The 22,635-nt window shown below is 48.1% G+C and overlaps 2 protein-coding genes across 3 annotated transcripts; one reads left to right on the top strand and one right to left on the bottom strand.

Annotated features, from left to right (window-relative positions):
* Nucleotides 1-816: 816 nt before the first annotated feature.
* peds1a (plasmanylethanolamine desaturase 1a) lies at nucleotides 817-18,919 on the top strand. Of its 2 annotated transcripts, none has more exons than XM_084672549.1 (7): nucleotides 817-1,018; nucleotides 1,489-1,674; nucleotides 9,589-9,708; nucleotides 9,968-10,059; nucleotides 13,750-13,894; nucleotides 14,600-14,812; nucleotides 17,567-18,919. In XM_084672549.1, the coding sequence occupies exons 2-7, from the start codon at nucleotides 1,515-1,517 to the stop codon at nucleotides 17,686-17,688; spliced, it is 852 nt and encodes a 283-aa protein (XP_084528675.1). In that variant the 5' UTR covers nucleotides 817-1,018; nucleotides 1,489-1,514; the 3' UTR covers nucleotides 17,689-18,919. The 2 variants fall into 2 exon arrangements, with proteins under 2 accessions (XP_084528675.1, XP_084528676.1); XM_084672550.1 differs by lacking the exon at nucleotides 817-1,018 and adding an exon at nucleotides 1,064-1,394.
* A 294-nt stretch (nucleotides 18,920-19,213) lies between these two features.
* On the bottom strand, nucleotides 19,214-22,294 carry LOC146258809 (uncharacterized). Its single transcript, XM_084673029.1, has 6 exons — nucleotides 22,060-22,294; nucleotides 21,779-21,919; nucleotides 20,980-21,142; nucleotides 20,556-20,779; nucleotides 19,726-19,883; nucleotides 19,214-19,485 (listed from the first exon to the last, which is right to left on the bottom strand). Exons 1-6 carry the CDS (start codon nucleotides 22,189-22,191, stop codon nucleotides 19,275-19,277), a joined length of 1,029 nt encoding a protein of 342 aa, XP_084529155.1. The 5' UTR covers nucleotides 22,192-22,294; the 3' UTR covers nucleotides 19,214-19,274.
* Nucleotides 22,295-22,635: the final 341 nt, after the last annotated feature.

The following is a 22,635-nucleotide window of genomic DNA, read 5'->3' on the forward strand; positions in this document are numbered from 1 at the left end:
AGCCGTTGAGTTCTGAGGCTTCTGGCGGACAGAAGGTCGGTGCCGTTCCCAGAAATCACTCATCGGAACGCATCGATACACCACGTCACCAGGGGAGCCGTTGAACTTGTCCGTTTACGGGTGAGAGTGTACTTGCCATATGACTGCATTTTAACTACGAACGGCAAGTAAACCCATGTAATCTTTAGATAAGTGTAACACACTGCCACCCGTTCCAGCCCCCATCGCTCAAAACTTGTTTTTCATTTCAGAGTTTCTTCTTTAGCCTACGCATCAAATCCAAAGCATACCTAATACTTGACCAGTTAATTGCTAAATTGCAAGATAGGTTACAGAACATAGCCTGCATCCAATTGCCCATAAACTATGGCTTCATCACAATTTATTGGGCTGAATCCGTATTCATTTTGATCACGTGGGTGAATCATTAGGCCATGAGAGGGCAGTAGACTGGAGGCGTAACATGTGCCGCCAGTGGTGCAATCGGATTGACAAAGTAGCCTATAGCCTGACGTTGTTTGTAAACATGTTAACATCTTTACAGTTTACAGGGTTCAGACTTTAGCTGTTATTGCAGCTGTAATAACATACATCCCTAGGCTGTACGTTTGTCAAGATAAACCACGAAACTACAATAGACCTGCATTAAGGTTATGTTTAAAGTTGCGTAGTCTAATGTAACCAATACACATTATATCAATATTTCAATAAGAAAGTATAGTGATATAGAGACATTTATAATATTCATGGCTGCACAACAAGCTATGCTTTGAGTTTACAGTACAGCAACAGGTCCAGACATTTAATTTGCTGTGCGCTGTTGGGAATGGTGCCAAGGACAACGTCAATTGCAACATGACCCGGCGATGGCTCGACTCGCATCAGCAACTCGCAAGCTCATAGATCACATCACGGTCGCGACACAGAGTTTAGGGATCCTCAATATTTTACTGCTGAAGTTCCGCAGTGGTCGAGTACTCAAGTAAGACTGTCAGACAGACGTTGGCTCCAAAGACAGGTATTTATAACGGTGCTTTAGTGCTCGTAACAGAAGTTACGTTTTCGATCCATGGACATAGCCTACTTTCCCAGTCCTTGTTTGTTTTCTATCCACATTAACTAGTTCTAGAACCAGCATCGCCACCGTAAGAACGTCAAGTAGGCTAGCCTAAGCGAAAAGTTTACTAAGATAGGCTAATTAATTGAACTTACAAAATATAGGCTAATTTACAGTTTTATCATTTGAAATTGGCCATATATCAATAATACGTGCGTTTGTTGGACATTACAAGGGAAATAAAAGCACGTAACCCATTAAAATCGTGTATTTAGGTTTGTATGTCAGCAGCGGTTCATCCGTGTTTTAGTTCCGGGTGGTACTAAACGTCGCTCCGGTGAGCTTTCGGCATCACTCGGTACCGACACAACATTTACTTACCAATAGCCAATAATCACCTATTGATCAAAAACATAATTTATGCATTTTAGTAAAACCGAGTGAAAAGGAAGAGACTATGGAGGCGGCATTGCTGTCGGAGACCGAGATCAGACACCGGTCTATGGCAGAGGAGGATCCTAACGGGAATGAGCACGGTGCGGCTGCCCGCAGCACGGCGCCTCGGTGGGGACCGCAGCACGCAGGGGCCCGTCAGCTCGCGAAGCTATATTCTCCCGGTAAGATAAGGAGCGAGGGAATTGACTGTTTTGAATAGATAAGAGGCGGTGAGCCTTAAAAACATTGCTCAGTCAATCATGTAACACCTATTCGCTGGCTGGCATTGCTGACGTGACTTGAAGCACCATAGTATATTGTAGTGGTTAACAAGGAGGGGTGGTCAGGAGGATGATCCTGTCTGTAATCACTGTGGTGACCTTATGATTGTATTTTAGTAACAATGCATAAGATAAGGTACACAGTGCTGGTGGTTAATACAACCTTCTAGTATAACCTTAGAATAGCCTACAGTGCTGTTGAAATCTGATGTTCATCATAGGTCATTTGAATACTTAGGGTAGCTCTAAATGAGGCTTGTAAACCTACTTTTTTCTTGAACCACGTGAATGTCATCATGGCCTAATGATGGATGCTTACTATTGGCCTGGTGAGAAGGAAAAATGTATTCAACCATCATATTATGATCATCAGACAGTGTTAGTCTATTGTACTTGTTGAAATTGTGGGTCCATGTAAATTCCTACCGTTAACTATGCAATTGTTTACAGGGGAATGGGCATTGATATTTTAGGGACAATTCAGTAATACAGAATACTGGCACAAACATACACAAATAATGACATGTCCTGCTATGTGCAGCTGCTTGTCTGTTACTCTAGTCTGAGTGTGGACTTCTGGTTAGTGAGCTGAAGCTTATTGGCTGGGGTCCAGCAGAGGGGCTTTTAAGAGTGCAGCACTTTGAATGCACTTCTGCATGCACGTCTGCTTACATGTCTGTCTGTCTGTCTGTCTGTCTGTCTGTCTGTCTGTCTGTCTGTCTGTCTGTCTGTCTGTCTGTCTGTCTGTCTGTCTGCATGTTGGTCTGTCTGTCTGTCTGTCTGCATGTTGGTCTGTCTGTCTGTCTGTCTGTCTGTCTGCATGTTGGTGTGTCTGTCCCATGTCGGTGTGTCTGGGTTTGTCTGTCATTCTGCCTACCTGTCTATCTGCTTTGAACCACTATACACACACAACAAGGATCAGTGTTAAGTTCAAAGCCTTGCATCATAGAACAGATTAGGAGAAAGACATGTTTGTCCTACTCTGCTATGCTTAGTGTTGGCCTTAGTTTTAGTGTGTTTCCAGGTCCATTAGAAACTGATCTGCATTCGAGTGATAACGATCTGCCTGGTCACTCAGTGTGTTTATGTTTCACGCAGGGCATGCTGCTCACACACAAACACACACAAACACACACGCGCACACACACAGACGCTAGGGCTCATTACTGCAACTCCAGGACAGATGGAGAGTGAGTGTGTGTGTGTGTGTCTGCGTGTGTATGTTTCTACCATATGTATGTGTGTCTGGTGTCACGCTCAGCTGACCACTCCTCGCTTCTCTACATCCCATAATCCCGTTTTAACAGGAAGTGGAATAGGATCTCCACTTTCTGTTCCTCAGACGCCTCATCCCCAACCTCCTCAGCTTGGTCACAAAGGCACCCACCGTGTGTGTGTGTGATAGTGTGAGTACATGAGTTGTATATCTGTCGAGAGCTCACATGTTAAGTCATCTCGTTTCTATGGCTGTAAGTGATCTTGACTGTGTTCGTCAACTCATGATACCTCAGCTCTGCTTACTGACCCACCTATCAAGCGGCAACCACTAAGACATACTTGAGGTGTGGTTTGTGACTGGACACACACACACAGCCACACTCACACATCAGCTACAAGTCAGAGTTCACGTAGGCCAGCTCCTTATCAGGGTGTGCTTATAGCCGGAGACTTAATGAAGCATATCACTAATGCAGATATGAACAGTCATATCTACAGTGGTGCCTCAAGCTCCACACAGGGAGATAGAGAAGCACGGGCGATTTGTGCCGTTTTAACATGTTATGTGTCTTTTAGTAGACACCTTTCTCCAAAGGAACGTACAAATAGTGCATATGGGAAGCACAGTGGTTATTCGAGGAGAGGAAAAGAAAATAACTAGACATAATCCTCATTCATACATACTGTTCTTGTGTACTCTTGCAAATGAAGGCTAATAGTAATATCACAAGCACTCGGACATTGTGTTTCCACAACAGACCTTGAAGTTCCCTCCGCTACCGTAACAACAGTGGAGATGTCTCCAGAGAGAGGTGCTGTAGGAAGTGGAGGTTGGGTTTCAGTAAGACATTTCATATTATCAGGTATGGCTCGATAGTCCATAACCACCAATACCTGCCTTTGGATGTTTAATGTATCTCAAACTTTACATTGATCTTTTTTTTTTTTTACAGCATGTGGTATCATTCAGATTACCAACAAACTTTGCATCAACTATTATATGCAATCAGTGAGTCAGTCAGTTAGTCTCGGTCAGTAATCTCTTTGTGAGCACTTACAGTAGTAAAACTTAATTTAATAACTGTGTATTGTAGGGAGTACAGGAGCCCTGCTCTCTCCTCTCTGTGACAGTAGAGGTGAACTTTCTCCGTCTGTTGTCAAGCTCAGATGAGCCTTTATTAAGTCTTCTTCCAGAGCTGAGCCAACCTTCCTCCCTCAAACGCCACTTGTTCCTCACCCCCACACGTTCTCCTCACCATCTCCTCCCTCACATCATCCACCTCTTATTGCCTCTTTCCACCAACCCCCTTTTCTCCCTTTCCTTCTCCCCTAACCTATTCTCGTTCCCCTTCCTCCTCATTTCCTCCTCATCATCCCCTCCTCCTAAATACTGTCTCCTCCCCCCCCCCCTCCCCCATCTCCCCTTGGCCAGGTTGACCCCGGGGGTTGAGGGCTGGCTCTGGTCACGGGTCACGTGTCACGGGGTCAGGACCCGTGCCGAGTGTTGGGCTGGGTCCGGCTCGGCTGAGCTGTGGAGCTGACCTGGGCTGACCCAGGACAGAAGAGGGCCAGAGTCAGCAGAACAGAACAGGGAGACATGCAGAAATCAGGAGCTGCTCCATTTGTTAACCACTGTGTGTGTGTGTGTTTGTGTGTGTGTTCGAGTGCTGCTGTACAACTGGATTGGTTCAACAGCGCACCCGCCCGCATGGGCACAATCTCACTGCTATAGAGGCCGAGTGAGGTTTAGGGGGGCGAGAGACTTAAAAGAAAGAAAGAAAAAACGAGAGAGGGGAGGATACTCGAGCGGGCAAAGAGAGCAAGAGGGAGAGTAGAGAGAGAAATCGAGGGCTGACGTAGCGACACGGAGAGAAAGAGGGGGCAGAGAGAGAGGAAGAGAGCCAGAGAGGATACAAAGTAGGCTACCTGCCACTGCCCCTGCTGTGCTCCTCAATTATACACTCAACAGGGCATCTAAATGCATTAGGCTGCACACACACACACACAAACACCCAGGCGTTCTCTCTCTCTCTGTCACACTCACACAAGCTCATTCTCTGTCACGTACACCCACGCGTTCGGTCACACGCTCTCTGTCACACACACACGCAAGCTCGTTCAACGTCACACACACACATCAGGACAGGCCTGTTATTAATGTTTGATAGCCCTCTCCCTCTTGTCTGCATCATGGCTTATGACGAGGCCATGGCGGCCCAACTTCTCTAACGCCTCGTATTAAAAGGAATATTCACCTCGCCGTGTCTCTAAGCGGGGAGGAGCTGAACTAGAGAATGGCTTTGGGGACATTTGAATTTTTAAAGCCCAGTGTATCCGGTTGCTTTATAGAATAGCTTTAATGTTAATGTAACTATTCCAATCCACTGTGTGTAAATGTAGACCAGCTCATCACCACGGGCTTATGAGCACACGGTTATGGAGCTGTGTGTGTTTCTCACGTGTGTGTGTGTGTGTCTCACGTGTGTGTGTGTCTCCCGTGTGTGTGTGTGTGTGTGCTGTGTGTACTCCGTGGTGTACTCCTTAATCTCCTGGGTCTTCTACCCCAACCCTCATCTGCAGCCCTCATCAACCACTGTCATCTCTCCCTTTCTCTCTCCTCTTCTCTCTGTCTATCTATCTCTCTATATCTCACTCTTTTGCTCACTCACTCCCTCCCTCTTTCACACACATGCACACACGCACACACACACGCGCACATACATACACGCACGCGCACACACACACACACACCATGGTCTGTCCATCCCCTTTTTCTTTCTCTCTCTCTTTTCACGAGGGAAAACTTTGGAGCCAGGCCTAGTTACAGTGCTTCTCAGGGGGTCAAAATGTGTGTGTGTGTTCATTGGTAGTTTTTTGTGTCATTGTGTTGGTATGCAGTTATTGAATTTCTCATTCAGCTCTTTGTTGCTGGTCTGTCCATAGAGTGATATACTGTAGGAAGTTACCCTTACAGAATCCCATACTCTGTCTGTCTGTCTGTCTGTCTGTCTGTCTGTCTGTGTGTGAGTGGAATAGACTGTGTTTTATGTGTGGGGTGTGAAGTTTGTGTGATCAGTGTATGTATGTACAACTTGCCTTTGTGTGTGTTTGTTTGTCTGTGTGTGTCTGTGTGTGTCCCAGGTTGAGGCGTCCACTGAGAGCAGATGAAAGGAACGAGGCCTGTGACTGATCCATTCGTCCTGATCAGGGAATTCTACCTCCCCCTCCTTCTCATTCTCTCTCTCTGTCTCTCTCTCTCTCTCTCTCTCTCTCTCTCTCTCTCTCTCTCTCTCTCTCTCTCTGTCTCTCTCTCTCTCTCTCTCTCTCTCTCTCTCTCTCTCTCTCTCTCTCTCTCCTGCTCTTAGCATGTGACCCAGTTTTGCAACCCTCCTCCCCCTCCCTCCCCCTTCAGAGGGTCCCATCTGAAGACAGGCCTAGAGACACAACCAGGGGACAGGGAGGGAGGGAGGGAGGGAGGGAGGGAGGGAGGGAGGGAGGGAGGGAGGGAGGGAGGGAGGGAGGGAGGGAGGGAGGGAGGGAGGGAGGGAGGGAGGGAGGGAGGGAGGGAGGGAGGGAGGGAGGGAGGGAGGGAGGGAGGGAGGGAGGGAGGGAGGGAGGGAGGGAGAATAAAGCCGCCTATAGTATTCAGAAGTATAATTCTATTGTGTATCATTACTTTGATGTGTAGTGATTAAGGGATTGTATACAGCAATATGTATATGTTTGTTTCTGCTACTGTAGGTGTGTGTAAGGGAGAGGCTTGAATATGCGGGAAAGAGAGATCGAGGGAGGGAGAGAGAGAGAGAGAGAGAGAGAGAGAGAGATGGATAGATAGTCTTGGCATGTTGGCAGTGATGACTCTAGCCTTTGTTGCTGTGACAGGCAGCCATTCTGGGTGTGTGACTTGTTTTTTTGTTTTCTGCTCTGGAGGAGGTGTGAAGACTCCTTTCATTGTGTGTGTGTGTGTGTGTGTGTACGTGTGTATGGGCGCCCACGTATTTGTGTGTGTTTCACTGTGTATTTCTGAGATCGCAAGGCCCTAGGGTTTAGGACAACAGAGTCAGGAAGCAGCGAAGACCAGATCCCTTTGTCCTGCAGAGAGAGAGACACAGAGAGGGAGAGAGGGAGAGAGAGAGAGAGAGAAAGAGAGAGAGGGAGAGAGGGAGAGGGAGAGAGACCGAAAGATGGTTAAAGAGGGAGGGTTTTAGATAACTAACTGGTCTGTGAAGCAACACTCGGGCAGCGTTTCTGGCACACAGACACTCAGGACCTCATGGTGAATATAATGTCTGTATGAAGAAAGTAGAGACAGAAAACAAAAGATTTTCAAAAAGGAGACTGGTATAGAAAGGGATGATATGTAAAAAGAGAGAGAGAGAGAGAGAGAGAGAAGGGGGGAGAGCAGGCCATTAGCATGCGCACAGTGTTGTTGTGGTGCTTGGTTCCATCCCTCGACGGCGAAGCCGTCGTTGATTAATTTCAGCCTATTAGCACCCTCCTCTCCTGGCCCGGCGCCCCGCCCAGGTTAAATCCCCTCGCCAGCGCGAGGCGGGCAGACGGGGGCTGAAGGGCTGGCGGGTGTCTCTGAGCGATGGACCAGGCTCTTCTACTGAGCATGTTGTTGTCAGGACTGTATTAATGAGCGCTCCACTCTGGAGCTGTGGCCAGACACAGACAGACAGACAGACAGACAGACAGACAGACAGACAGTAATAGACAGTAATACAGACTCAGAGTAACACAAGGAGACGGCACGGCGGCGGTCAGGCTGCAAGACACGCAGACAGATGGGTCCACAGACTGAAAGATAGGCAGAGCTGCTGTAGTGGTGTCTGTAGAGGTACTAGTGGTGTCTGTAGTGGTGTCTGTAGAGGTACTGGTGGTGTCTGTAGTGGTGTCTGTAGAGGTACTAGTGGTGTCTGTAGTGGTGTCTGTAGAGGTACTAGTGGTGTCTGTAGTGGTGTCTGTAGTGGTGTCTGTAGTGGTGTCTGTAGAGGTACTGGTGGTGTCTGTAGAGGTGTCTGTAGAGGTACTAGTGGTGTCTGTAGTGGTGTCTGTAGTGGTGTCTGTAGAGGTACTGGTGGTGTCTGTAGAGGTGTCTGTAGAGGTACTAGTGGTGTCTGTAGGGGTGTCTGTAGTGGTGTCTGTAGTGGTGTCTGTAGAGGTACTGGTGGTGTCTGTAGAGGTGTCTGTAGAGGTACTAGTGGTGTCTGTAGTGGTGTCTGTAGAGGCGTCTGTAGAGGTACTAGTGGTGTCTGTAGTGGTGTCTGTAGAGGTACTAGTGGTGTCTGTAGTGGTGTCTGTAGAGGTACTGGTGGTGGCTCTGTTGAGGCCTGGCCTAGATTCTGTCCTCACCAGGGATCCCCTGGATCCAAGGACTGACGCAGATCACCTGACAGCGGCCCCACTGCTCAACCCCGGCTGGATTGTGTGTGTGTGTGTATGTTTGTGTGTGTGTGAGAGAGAGGGAGAGGGAAGAGAATTTTGGTGTTGTGATTCTCCAGTGTGTCTGTCCCCTGTGCCTTTTGACTGAGTGGAGGAAATTGTGTCATATTTAGCACAGAGACAACACAACCATACTGTACTGCTCTACTTAACCCTCCTACATGCTGTGCAAGGCCAGTTCACTTAGCCCAATGTAACTGGTATACACACTATACTCTACTCTGCCATAGCATAGCATAGAATAGTATACCTACGCTATACCACTGCGGACTAGTACTGTTTTACAGGGCTTTACGTGTTTATTGAGTTTGACCGGTCTGCTTTAGTATGTTGTCATCAGTTCCAAAGCAGAGCAGAGTTCCTGAGCAGAACTCAAAAGAGTTTCAAAGCAGAGTAGCAGGGTGTGCTAATGACGTCCCCAAGCATGATGCATAATTCAGCAGCTGTCTAATCTCCTCCTTCGCACTGGACCAGAGCCGCTGTGAGGTGGTCTCAGCCCCCCTCCGCTCACCCCATCTCTCCCCAGCCCACCCTGTAGACCCCCCAGCCGGCCCCCTCAACCCCCCCCCCCCACACACACACACACCCCCCCTCTCTGCTGTGAGGTGTCTGACCTGTGAATTTGGAGCTCTGACAGCTCGGCTCCGCCTCCCAGAGGTCGCGACCCCCGGGTTCGGCACACACTTGTCTTCATGCAGGTTGATGACCACTTAACACCCGGGGGCGACGGGACACACGCTCTACCCTGGACACACACCGTCATAAACTCTCTCTCGATTTCTCTCTCTCACACACACACACACACACAGCTGACCCTGTGACCTAACAGACCTCAGACACTTCATTATCCAGCCCAGATCACAGGACACCCTCCTTCCACACCTCCATTCCTCCCCCCTCACTATGTCTCCCAATGGGGGAGAAACAGCGTAGTCAAGGTTCATCAGCACTATCCCGCTCCACCAAATCTGCTCATGTGGCTGTTTTCCGGCATATTTCCATTGTAAATGATCGCACTGTAACTTTGGCTCATGTCTGTATGACTTGCAGTTGAAGCCGTTCTGTGTATTACTGACTTTGTCTGTGTGTGGGCGTGCATGCCTGTGTGTGTGTTTATGTGTGGGTATGTGTGTGTGTGTGTGTGTTCCACAGGTAAGAGACTTCAGGAGTGGGTCAGTGTGGTTATGTGCCTGTCGCTCTTGTTCATCAACTTCTTCTTCCTTCTCTTCAACTTTTCCACCGTGCACATCTATAAGATCCTCATCGGCATTGGTAAGACACACACACACACACACACTGTACATGCACTTTCTGTAAATATAATTCCCAATGTCTTTACCTACTGCTCTTCCTGAGCTCATTTGTGTGTCCAACTGCTTTTTGACTCAACCTCTTTCTCACTTGATGTTCTTTCCTGACCCGTCTGCTCCTCCCTTTCTCTCTCCTCCTCTCCTTTCCCCTCATCCTCACCTCCCCTTGTCTGCTCTCCTCTCTTCCTTCTCTTTTCTCCTTCTCTCCATCTTTCCCCCAGTTCTGGGTATAGTGACGGCAGACTTTGCCTCTGGGATGGTCCACTGGGGAGCGGACACCTGGGGGTCTGTGGACATCCCTGTCCTCGGCAAGGTGAGACACTGGCCTGCTCAACTGGGATATTCCCACACTGTGATCATGACTGAGGTCCTACATGGATAATGACTAAGGTCACACATTATTGACTGACGTCCTCCATTGTGAGTCAGGCCATTGGAACCTGTGTCTGGGTAGCTCTGACTCGTTTTTCTTGGCTCAAATCTTAGTCTTTCACCCTCGTCCAAGCCCCATTTCCGGCTGCGATGGTTGTACCCCCAAGTAACCCTCCTTGCCCCTCTCATCCCCTCTCATCCCAAGGGCTGCAAGGAGCTCGAGTAATCCAGTCGTCCTAGAGAACAGCCCCCCCCCCCCACACACACACACACACAAACACACACACACACGCACGCACGCACACACAGACACTCATTGTTGTGCCCCCACTACCTCTACTTCCCTTGTCACCCCTGCCTGCATACCTTCGTTCCCTCCCATACCTACCTCGACCTCTTCCAATTAGAGTAAAGGTCATCATCATCTTACCCAATTAGAAAGCAGCTGGTCCTAGTATTGGTTGATGTGATCTTTTGTGGTGATTCATTTATGTGCGAGTGTGTATGTATTTCTGCTAATGATTGTATGGTTGTGTTGCCAGGGGAGCCTGTTGGGAGTCTTGTTGGGGCTTATTATGGAAAGCAGAATTCCATCCTCTTAATAATGGTGATGTTTTAGTGTGCATCGTAAAATCTAAAGTTTGAGTTTTAACAATTGACTTTATTAGTCAGTGCATTCATTTGCATTGATAATCCCGGATAAATGCAGTATCCCAATCAACGCTTGTAATATCAAAGCAGTTTAACTGAAAACACAAACACAGAATTCCATGTTAGCGCGCTCTTCTGAGCTTGCCAAATAGCCACTGCAGCACGCACACAGAAGTCCAGGTTCCGGACTCTGCACACAAGTCAGAATTGAGGTAGGTTAAGAAAACCTTACAAAACGAAAGACAGTTTTCTAAATGATAGGCTTACCGATCATCGTATTTTGACTAAAGCATAAAAACAATATTACATGAAGCTCAGTATTTGCGTTCAAATGATAGAGAAAAAAACATGCTTGCACGCATTAACAATGGATGTCCCTGCCAAAGCTGGTATCAAACCTGCGTCCCTGAACTGTTGTATAGTGGGTTAGGCAAGGGGAGTTTCCATAGCTGTGCATTGTGCGCAGCAAGCTTGAAAGAAAAAAAGGGATATGAATAGGGGCCTGTGCCCCAGTAGAGTTTTATGTCTAACAACGCCTCTGGTGTGTGCAATGTATGTCTGTGCATGTGCGGGTCTACTGTGACAATAAAGGCGGCCTGTAGAATAAAAGACTTACTCCAAATAACAGAATTTTGGTCATTCATAACGATGTATGAACCCAGACGTCATGCGTGCCTGTAGCTGACCTATTGTAGTTTAGTAGTTATACAGAGGAGACTCTAAAAGCACCTGGGTTGCTGCCGTGCACAAGCGCACACACACACTCATGTGTACATATATGTACTCTATACACCCAGCCGCCCCCCATAGGTCCAGCCAAGGGGCCCCCCCATCCTTAGCCTTCCTTATCCCAGGTCTGTTTCCCAGCCACAGAGCCCCGCAGAGCAGGGGTCTCCCGCCCCTCCACGCAGGGGTCTGAATCTCTCCGACATGGCAGGGCTTGATCCTAGCTCTGTCTGGGATAATTAGGACCAGCCACCTGGGAGCGCGCTCACTTCAAACAGAAAAGGGGAATCTCCTCACGCCACCAGGAGAGCGACGCTTAAACATCCTCTACAGCTAGATTAAAGACCAGCACTTAACCGAAATAGAGCTCTCTCTCTCTCTCTCTCTCTCTCTCTCTCTCTCTCTCTCTCTCTCTCTCTCTCTCTCTCTCTCTCTCTCTCTCTCTCTCTCTCTCTCTCTCTCTCTCTCTCTCTCTCTCTCTCTCTCTCTCTCTCTCTCTCTCTCTCTCTCTCTCTCTCTCTCTCTCTCTCTCTCTCTCTCTCTCTCTCTCTCTCTCCCTCTCTCTCTCGCTCTCCACCTTTTTCTACTCATCTATCGGTCTCACCCCCCTTCCCTCTCCCTCCTCCTCCCCCTCTCTCTTTCTGTCAGCACATTCAAGCAGAGGCCTAGACTAGAGGGAGAATGGTTAATGATGGTGATTAGGGCAGAAGAAAGAGGTCTAATTGAACGACTTAAGCCAGCTCCTAGTCGAGAGGGAGGAGGAGGAAGGGAGGAGGAGGAGATGTGGAGGAGTAGGAGGTGGAATCGGGGAGAAGAAAGAGGGGAAGGTGGAAAAGCAGGAGAAGGGTGTGCTCTATCCGTGCCACGGATGGCGGTGTTGCCAGGGCGATGGGAGATGTGAGTCCTGATTAGCGTTGAGGCGGGTTTAGACCAAACGGGGCGAGGCGTTCCGTTAAACGGTGTGGGATTAGAGCCAGTGAGGCAGTGAAGTCTGCACGGTGTCTCTGCGTGTGGTCTGAAGCTTAGCTCCGCTTTCATCTGGACCAGGGACGAGAGAGAGGTGGGGAGCGAGGGAGGAGAGGGCCAGATAATTGTCGACGTATCAACAGATAGTTTCGTCCTCTCCAGCGGAGGCTGCCTCAGACAGACCTGTGATTGAGTTCTGCCCTCCAATGCCTGATAATGACTGCTCCTCCCGCCACTGGCACGCTATGGTAATACGCACCAAACCACTCCTGTGTTTTCGTGGCGCCGGAGAAAAATAAATTACCTTCATTGTGTGTTTTTTCTCTTTGTGTGTTCGCCCCTCTCGCCCCGCGAGCCCGTTCATTTGTGGCGCCCGCATGTCCGCCGGCGGGTGTCCGGGCCTGGGCAGCACAGGCGGCGTCAGAGCCACGAGGCACCGCTGTTCACCGGTTTATTAGAATGCCGGATCTGAGGCTTTGGGCGGCGGGCGGGGCAGCAGGGAGGGGTGGGGCAGAGCGGGGTTCTGCAGGGTTATCTCTCTGTGCCATAATGTGGAGCAGGATGAAGAGCACACACACACACACACACAAATACATTGTGGCACACGGTGAATTCATCTGTTCTTTACTGCGGGACCTATAGACCACAGATGTTAAACTGTCAGATCAGAAGCAGCCTCCAACCATCTGGAGACTAAACATAGGTGATGGTGTGTGCAGCAATCATGTCATTGAAATTCTGTTCCTGAAACAAAAACCTGTGTTTTTTTCCACACCTTTAAAAATGTTTCACTCTTGAGTGAACTGGAATCAATGTTGTTTGGGCTTTCAAGATTTTGTGTGTGTCTCTCTCTCTCTCTCTCTCTCTCTCTCTCTCTCTCTCTCTCTCTCTCTCTCTCTCTCTCTCTCTCTGTCTCTCTCTCTCTCTCTCTCTCTCTCTCTCTCTCTCTCTGTCTCTCTCTCTCTCTCTGACAGGAATTGTCCCCATACTTTGTGTTCAACATGATTGGATTACACTGAATATTAATGATCAGATTACCATAATGATATTCCTGTCTTAACTACCTTTCTCACTCTCTCTCCCCCCCATCTCTGTTCCCCCTCCCTCTCTCTCTTCCCTCGCCCCCTCTTTTTCCCCACTCTCTCTTTTCCCCCTCCCTCTCTCTGTCTTCCCTTGCTTTCTCTCTCCCCTCCCCTCGCTCCCTCTCTCTTATTTTTTCTGTCTTGCTTCTACTCTCTCACCCTTATTCTCTCTCCCTTCCTCTTTCTCCCTCTCTTTCTTTCTCCAGGCATTTATTCGTCCTTTCAGAGAGCACCACATCGACCCTACAGCCATTACCAGGCATGACTTCATAGAGACCAACGGAGACAACTGTCTCATTACCGTGCTTCCACTTGCACACATGACATACAAGTTCCTGTCGTACCCGCCAGGTAGGACCCACAAGCTCTTCCTCTCAACCCTAGCAGGCTCTGATCCCGTAAACGCGTGTGACAGGGCAGAGAGGAGTGGATGGGGACACGGGAGTGTGTATTAGTAGCGAGTCGTGTACACACATCTCACACACGCACACACACACAGAAACATGCTTACTGTAGGTCACCTCGTCACATGAGGTGGGATCAGTGAGGTCGCAAAGGGTTCAGCTGGGAGGTCGTGACCCTGTCTGCTGCTGCGTGTTCACGAGACAAGAGCAGAGTGAGGAAGAGAGGAGAGGACAGGACAAGACAGGAAGACGGGTGGAGCAAGGGGAGCTGAGAGAGGGAGGAAGTCCAGAATGGTGGAGGGCGGCGGGGGGGGGGGGGGGGATGTGTGAGGTAATTAGGCAGAGGAAAGAGGGACGTCTGTGTAGGACAACACTAGACTGACAGGGTGACATCTATACCTGTATGCTTGTCTCTCAGGGTCAACCAGGGCAGTGGAGAGAGGGACAGTGGGACGGAGAGAGGAAGGGGGGAGATACTCTTACAGGGTTCTATTCACGTTCTCGTTGAAACCAGACTCTACCTCAGCACTCAGTGACCTGCCTCTAAGACACACACACCGTGTTCCATCACCATGTTCCTTCACAAGGTCAAGAGTGCAGCTGGATGTCTGTATTCACACAAATACCCCCCGTCCCCCACACCCCATTACAGACGCCCTTGCAGAGACCTACCCGTGGGAGTGTTTTGTATTTGCACTGGCCGTGTTCCTGACCATGACCAATCAGATCCACAAGTGGTCCCACTCCTACTTTGGCCTGCCACGATGGGTCACCCTGCTCCAGGACTATCATCTGGTGTTGCCACGGAAACACCACCGCATACACCACGTCTCGCCCCACGAAACCTACTACTGCATTACTACAGGTAAATACCAGAGAATGACTACTGCATTACTACAGGTAAATACCACACAATGACTACTGCATTACTACAGGTAAATACCACACAATGACTACTGCATTACTACAGGTAAATACCACAGAATGACTACTGCATTACTACAGGTAAATACCACACAATGACTACTGCATTACTACAGGTAAATACCACACAATGACTACTGCATTACTACAGGTAAATACCAGAGAATGACTACTGCATTACTACAGGTAAATACCACACAATGACTACTGCATTACTATAGGGAAAAACCACAGAATGACTACTGCATTACTACAGGTAAATACCACACAATGACTACTGCATTACTACAGGTAAATAATACAGATAAATACTACAATATTTACAAAAAGGAAATGCCACACTATAGCAAGAAGTAAATACTATAGAATGTCTACTGTATTAGTACAGGTAAATACTACATTATTGCAGGTAAATACTGCAGGATTAATTCTCCATTACAACATTTAAATGCTGCAGTATTACTCCTGCACAAAGGAAGGTAAATACTGCATTACTACTGTATTGATACTACATTATTACAGGTAAATGTCGCATTACTACTGTTATATATTTCAGTTTTAATACTGCCTTACTGCAGTAGATACCGCAGTAGATACTACAATATTACTACTGCATTTCTAAATATTACCATATTACTACTATGTTACTATAGATGAATACTAACATTTTACTGCTAAATTACTACAGAAAAATACTGTAAGCAAGAAATTGTTGTGACAATTTCTCAACATATCTCATAGAAATACTGGACATTAAAACACAAGAAACACCACAATAGAGTAGGAACAAAATGTCTGCCGTGTGTGTGGGAAAGATAAACACTAGTTAGCCGGGATGAGCTGTCTGTTTGTCTATGCTTATGAGTGTGTTTGTGTGTGTGCAGGTATTATAGCCCAGTACTACATCCAAATTGAGTATGCAGGGTGCGTCTGAGATAGACAGAGAGAAAAAAAAAGAGAGAGATTCAGCGAGAGAGTGAGAGTGAGAGAGAGAGAGAGAGAGAGAGAGAGAGAGAGAGAGAGAGAAAGAAAGAGAGAAAGACAGCACTGGAGAATTGAGGCTTGTACGTCACCCTGTGCCCCTATGGACGACAGATGTGTGTGGAGGGGGGTGGCAGGGTGTGTGTGTCTTAGTGTGTGTGTAGGCCCCCCCCCCCCCCTTCGTCTCCCTGGTCCCTAACTTCCATGGGGGGGAGGGGGGAGGGGTGATGAGTACAGTGGAGGGGGTGGATGTGGGTGGTGGAGGGGTGTCCACAGGGGAGCAGCCCAGCCACGTCTCTGCTCCCCCACCCACCCACCCTGCCTGCCTGCCTGCCTGCATCACCCTCCCTCCCTGCTTGCTTCCCTCCGTGCCTCCCCCAACCCTCCCTGCCTCCCCCACCACCCTCCCTCCCTGCCTCCCCCAACCCTCCCTGCCTCCCCCGCCACCCTCCCTCCCTGCCTCCCCCAACCCTCCCTGCCTCCCCCGCCACCCTCCCTGCCTGCCTCCCTCACCCTCCCTGCCTCGCTCCCAAGGGCTCTGCGCCTGCCTTTGTGTGTGCCAGTGGCTGACAATCTCCATGTATATTTAATGCTAACCTGCTGTCAGTACTAACAAATAGGCCTGCATGGGGAGAGAGATGGAGAAAAGAAAAAGAGAAGGAAGAGAGGGAGAGCGAGAGCAAATGAAAAGAGAGAACTGAGAAAGAACGAAAGAGAGGGAGCAGGACAAAGAGGAAGAATCAAACCAACAAGCGGTGCTGGTTGGCTCTCCTTCTGCAGAGACAGGGTCACCACAGGGACGGAAGACTGCTTATACACACGCTCGCACGAGCACACGCACAGTTTGTAAACACACATCCACACGATTGTAACGTATTCATGCCTATGTACTGTTATATGCATATACAGGATGTGTTCTTATCAATTCTACATGTTGAATACATTATGAATGTATTTCGACTTGAACACACTGTGTCTATATATAGTATAAGTACAGAAAATTTAGTTTCAGTAAATAACAAGGGTCGCGGGAATAACACCATCGACAGGTGTGGTATCTTACTAGTTTCTTTAAGGAACCCCATCCTGCTTCAAAGCAGAGAGGTGGTCCAACCTGAAACAGATATTTTTGAAAATATTTAAATGTTGCATAACATAATAATAATAAACATATTTAAGGGAAAGAAAGGTCACAGCAAAGTTTTTCTATGTTGTATAGTTATGCATCTATGACTTAATTAACTAGAATGACATGGTTATTCCTGAGGTTCACATTTGTGACATTAGAAAGCCCAGGATGTCCTTTTTATTAGACCAAATGAATAAACACAATGTACAGTAGGATTTCAAAGTTACCAGCCCAAAACCAGTGTCCACTCTCTACTTGGATTCATTGCTGAGTCAGGAGGATATAATATGAAATCTGCTGATCCCAGCATCCAGCATTAATTATCCACCCATATTTGCCATGGCATATACAACTATGAGCTGCAGAATCTTTTAAATGCAAAGGAAAAACACAGTTTTCCAGTTTAGTAATGCAAACTATTTTGGGTGTGAATTAAAGGTGGTGTCCATGCTTTTTTCCTTCCTCTCACTGCCTTCTCCCTCCTTTTTCACTTCAATATTTCTCCCTCCCTCCTCCATTGAAACTCTCCCTCCCTCCATCTCTCTCTCTCCCCTCTCTCCCCCCACCTCTCCCTCCCTCCTCCAGGGTGGTGTAACTACCCTCTGGATCAGGTTGGGTTCTGGAGGAGGATGGAGAGAGTGATAGAGACACTTACCGGCCAGAGACCACGTAGTGATGACCTGGCCTGGATGAAGAGGACCGACTGACCTTGACCTTGACCCTTACCTGACCTGACCACAAACAGCAAACCCAGACACCAGTCCTGGACTCTTTCCCAGACAGTAGGCCAGGACCGCGATCCAGAACCAGACACCCAAACATGGTCCCAGTCCCCCCACTAGTCCAGAGGGGGAGGGAAACCCCCCCATGGTGGGGCGGGCAGGGAGGGAGGAAGAGATGAAACACCTGCCTAAACATGCCTATTCATCTCTCTACCAACTCCTGCTCGTCACATCACCTGTGTTCACCCCCTGGCTGGCTCTGTGGCCTTTTAGAAACACACACTCACACGCCAGGGACAGCAACGCTCAACACATTTAGCTTCTAGTTGAAGGGAAAAAAAGAAATTGTTGTTAAGGGTGTCATCATACTGTCACATCCACTGTTTTTTTCAGGTTCTTTCATCTGTTACCCTGTGTATGAGTTACCTGGAGGTTGGGCTCTCCAGTAGGTCAACCATGTGGCTTCTGAGATAGCATCTAACACACACATACACAATACACACACATACACATACACACAGACACACTGTCTCTAAAGCAATCACCCCTTGGACTGGTTTGTATCTAAGATGCATTTAGAGATCATGCTGGCCTTTATTGTTCTAAGGAAACAACCGATCAGTTATTTTATAATCTACATTACTGAATTATCTCATGCAATACAGCACTGGTGTTGACCATCTCTTCCATGGTCATGTGACTCACTCAGCGTTATAGAGCACTTACTATACACTACTGTAATCAAGTTATTTTTACCCTCCAAAGAAAACTCAACATGTGCACTTTACTGACTCACTATAAAATGGCTATTGAAATGTTACCCGCAACAAACTGCAAGCTTCATGACAAATGTATCTGCGTACTTATCTCTCGCTCTGTCTTTTTGCGTGTAGAACTCCCTTCCAAACACACACACACACACACACATTCTTTAAAGCCGGATCTTGACAGCTGGCTATTATTGCATTGTATCTGAAGGACAGTTGAATGCAGATATACACCCTCTTCAAACAGATCTCCTAGATTGTTATTTGTTTTTTTGTGTGTGTGTGTTTTGTACCAGCAGCTACACATTTGGTTCTCTGTCTGGCTTTATAATTTTCTATTTTTTTATCAACAGATCAGCCTTGTATAATGCTAATGCTTGCTGCTAGTCTGCCTTCCATGTTTTTAGCAGCTGGTAGATTTAATAAAGATTTATTAATTCCAAAATGTATATATTTGGTATGGTCCCTTATTTTTTCATCAAAGCTGTAGCAGGGATCATTGGCATATTGTTTATTTTCTGTGTCTTGTAGTTAAACATGCAACGTTATCAGATAATAACCAATCAGACAAAGCAGTGGGATGCTGTTGCTCAGGCCTCATAGGACATGCTGGTTGTCGGACCGAAGCATAGCTGTTACACTACCACCCTCTAGTGGCTGGAAGTCAATATTTCAGATTGGGTCCAAACTCGATATTAATGCAGGGTTCACAGGAATTCGGTTTCGACTTTAGATTATGTATTTTATTGACGGATCAGCCAGCTATTGAGAGCAGAAATTTGTGATCCATCTTGCTTGTGTGCCTCAGAGCTTTGGTGCAGCTGTCACAGGTGTGTGCATGCTTGTCACGGTCTCTGTGCTGTCAGACAGTGATGCAGGTGGAGGGGAGCCGCTGAACAGTTTGGTGATGTCGATGTCAGAGTCCTTCATGTGGGCGTGCATGTCAACATGGATGCCGCTCTCCTTACACAGCTCTAGCAATGTGCTGATGTTACTCTCAGACAAACGCAGGTACCTGTACACACACACACACACACACCATGGTCCATTGCACATTCAGCTTTCAATCAATATTTTGACCAACTAGTTTGGTACTTTGCGGAGCAGTGATGGATGAATGTAAATGTCTAAACAACAAGCTTTTTAGGTAAGAATCAGAGGTGTCAGCAGAGTTGTAGCCACATGTCTCATGTGATGGCTGTGGGTTTCCTCGAGACCTCTGCTGTGTCCCAGTGCTGAGCAGTGTTGAGTGTACCTGCAGTGCAGAGCCTCTAGGGGGTGCAGTGTGAGGCCGCGCTGGGCCTGTCTCTCCTGCTCGGTGATGCGAGTGCAGGCCAGGAACTCCCTGACCTTGCGCTGCAGCAGGGGAAACCCCATCACTGCCTCCTTCAGACCCTTTAGCTCCAGGGACAGCTGTTGGGGTGGGGAGGGTAGGGTGGGGTGGAGGAAGGTGGGGGAGGGTTGGGGGAGAGCGAGGCAGTGGGGGGCAAAAGGGAGGTCGGGGGTAGGTAGGGAGGGAGGTGGGGGGGGATAGGGCGGAGAGAAACCCACAACAGTTATGATCAATGTAATTTGTGCCATGTGTCATTTGAAAGCAAATGGGGATTAGAAAAGCAAGGATAGATTGCACTATTAAGTGCACAATCAAGGGAAAGTAAGATCTACTAAAGAGGGTATTTCTGGGGAAATTGTGGGTGTGCTTGCGTCGGTTGCAGATTGGTCCGGTTTTTGGGTGAAATTGATATTTCTCTGTATTTTAAATAAGTATGCATACTTATTTTTTAAAGATGGCGTAGATTAAAAAGCATTCATTGGAAGCATTGCATTGAATCTGAAGGACAGTTGAATACACACCCTCTTCAAACAGATATCCTAGATTGTTAATTGTTTTTTGGTGACGAATACAAGCAACACAATCGTGACCAAGACGAACTTATTAACACCAACGTTGTCTTTGTTGTGCAAAAACTGAAGGACGAGTTAGGGTGGGAAAAGAAAAAATAATCAATGTACATGAAATATTGACGTTCGGCAAGCACACCCAATTATACATCTAAAAGATCTAATATGAAGATAAGAAAACACCTCTGGGGGTAGGAGGGCCAGTATGCTGGGGGTGACCAGCAGGGGTGTCCTGCCGCCCCCTCGGAAGCTGGGGGGGTCCTGGGACAGGAGGCTGAGGCCGCTGGGGTCCTGGCCAGGCCTCTGGAGGGTCATGTACCGACCCCCCCAGTAAGATGAGGTTCTGGCCGACAGGGCCCCCTGGCTGTCCTTTCCTGGGTGGAGAGGGAACGGGGGTAGATTCAAACCTGGAAAATAGGAAGGATAAATGGTCAGACATGGAGGTTGAGGTGGTGACTTAGCTCTGGTTGTGTTCAAAAAGAATCTGGGATTCTAGTGTGCGTTTCTAAGGATGAATGGACGTTCATCCCAGGGTGTCTTTGCTTTCTCTACTGAGACTTCTGGAACATTTGTGTGCAAACGTGTGTGCACGTGTGTGAGCACTGACTTCTCTGGCTGGATCTGGGGGTGAGGGGGGTGCTGCTCTTGCAGCTGCTGGAGGAGGGGGTGATGTGGGCCTCGTCCTGGCTGTCTCGGGCCTGGGGGGAGACAGGGAGCGTCACCCTGCTCCCCCCTCCAACAGGGCTGCATCTGAAGTCCTCACTGGGCCTCTGGACCAGGACAGGGGACAGGCAGGAGGGTGAACCAACTCACAAACAAGCCTCTGATGGACCAGAATGATGTTCCCATAGTCGGTGGCGAAACCATTCATGTCAAACAAGTCTCATTGATGACCATTTTTTGTTTCCAGTGTCTGTATGGATACCCACCCTCACTCAAAAATGTCAAATATGATTTTCTCAAGAGTAAAGTATCTCCGTTTTCTCACACCACTAGTGTGACTTCCTGATAGACATCACATGACCCCCCACAACCAGTGCTAACTTCCTCCCACTGTGCTTCTAACAACGGTAAAGTCTCAGCTAGCAGGAGCACGCTACGCGTCCTGCTCTGTTTGAGTGATCAGCTCTGCGCTTCTCTCACCTAACAGCTAGGTGTTGAGCTGTGGCGTAACGTAATGAGTCAGTCACTGGCAGGTTTAATGGATGCTGCGTGCTGACAATACCTTCAACACATAACCCCACTATCATGGTAGTCTCAGAGGTTACACTGTCTTGTGTTATGTGATATTTTTCCCGACAGAGAAGCATGTGTCTCTGAGCTCCAATTAAATGTGTACCTGTCTGACAGTGGTAGGTAATGATGGATCTCTGTCTGTCTGTCTGTCTCTTTGATCTGGATCTAACCTGGAACAGGGTCTGGCTCCTGTAAGTGGGTGACACACTGGTCAGCCGGTGCAGGCTCTGTTTGACCCTCCTCTCCTCCCTTAGCCAGCAGCTCTTGTGGACGTTCTCCAAGCTGCTTAGAGCCATGTTCAGCTTCTTAAACTGACGTGCAGGGAAGCAGACAGCAGACAGCAGTCAGCGACGGACACGCACATACTGGGACGCACACATGTAACCTGCACACACACACTCACACGTACACAAGCAGTAAACTACTCTGTACTGTGGTGTGATTCACCAACCTTGAAAGCTTCTCTGTCATTGGCCACTTTGAGCAGTTTGACATTTTTGCCATCAATCCAGTCAAGTGTGACAGCGGGCATTCTCTCGCGGGGACGAATTCGAGGGTCATCACCAAAGCTCGCTTTGGGCATCCTGGGGGTCAGAGGTCAGATGTGGTTAAGGTTGGGGTCAAGCTCCTATGGTAGTCTGCAGATTTTCCTGGTTTGATGAAGGACTGAAGATCCTAAGGCTGAATCTTTGGATCATCGTGGAATGTTGAGGCACCCACATGTTCCATTGTAGTTGCATTGTGATATCACCAGAACAGTCTCTGGTGGAATTAGAAACTGTACCTCAAAATTCTCTTAACTTTATCTTCTATTTAACATAACATTGAAGGTGTTATTATGACATGGTGGCAACCTGATTAAGTCTGGTTGCACCTCTGTCTGTGTGTGTGTGCGTGTGCGTGCACGTGTGTGTGTGCACGTGTGCGTGTGCGTGTGTGTGTGTGTGAGAGAGAGATAGAGAGAGAGAGAAAGAGAGAGAGAGAGAGAGGGGGGGGGGTGTTTCTGTAAACTCAATAGGAACAATCA

Source organism: Hypomesus nipponensis, chromosome 14, assembly GCF_054491055.1.
Source record: "Hypomesus nipponensis isolate SF chromosome 14, ASM5449105v1, whole genome shotgun sequence".
NCBI lineage: Eukaryota > Metazoa > Chordata > Actinopteri > Osmeriformes > Osmeridae > Hypomesus > Hypomesus nipponensis.

Excerpts from the sequence above, each read along its gene's own strand:
- peds1a (XM_084672549.1), top strand. The coding sequence starts at position 1,515 with ATGGAGGCGGCATTGCTGTCGGAGACCGAGATCAGACACCGGTCTATG. Across the intron at positions 9,709-9,967 it reads TAAGATCCTCATCGGCATTG|TTCTGGGTATAGTGACGGCA; the intron begins GTAAGACACACA and ends TCTTTCCCCCAG. Across the intron at positions 10,060-13,749 it reads ACATCCCTGTCCTCGGCAAG|GCATTTATTCGTCCTTTCAG; the intron begins GTGAGACACTGG and ends TTCTTTCTCCAG.
- LOC146258809 (XM_084673029.1), bottom strand. The coding sequence starts at position 22,191 with ATGCCCAAAGCGAGCTTTGGTGATGACCCTCGAATTCGTCCCCGCGAG. Across the intron at positions 21,143-21,778 it reads GGAGCCAGACCCTGTTCCAG|AGGCCCAGTGAGGACTTCAG; the intron begins GTTAGATCCAGA and ends GTCCTGGTCCAG. Across the intron at positions 20,780-20,979 it reads CCCCAGATCCAGCCAGAGAA|GTTTGAATCTACCCCCGTTC; the intron begins GTCAGTGCTCAC and ends CCTATTTTCCAG.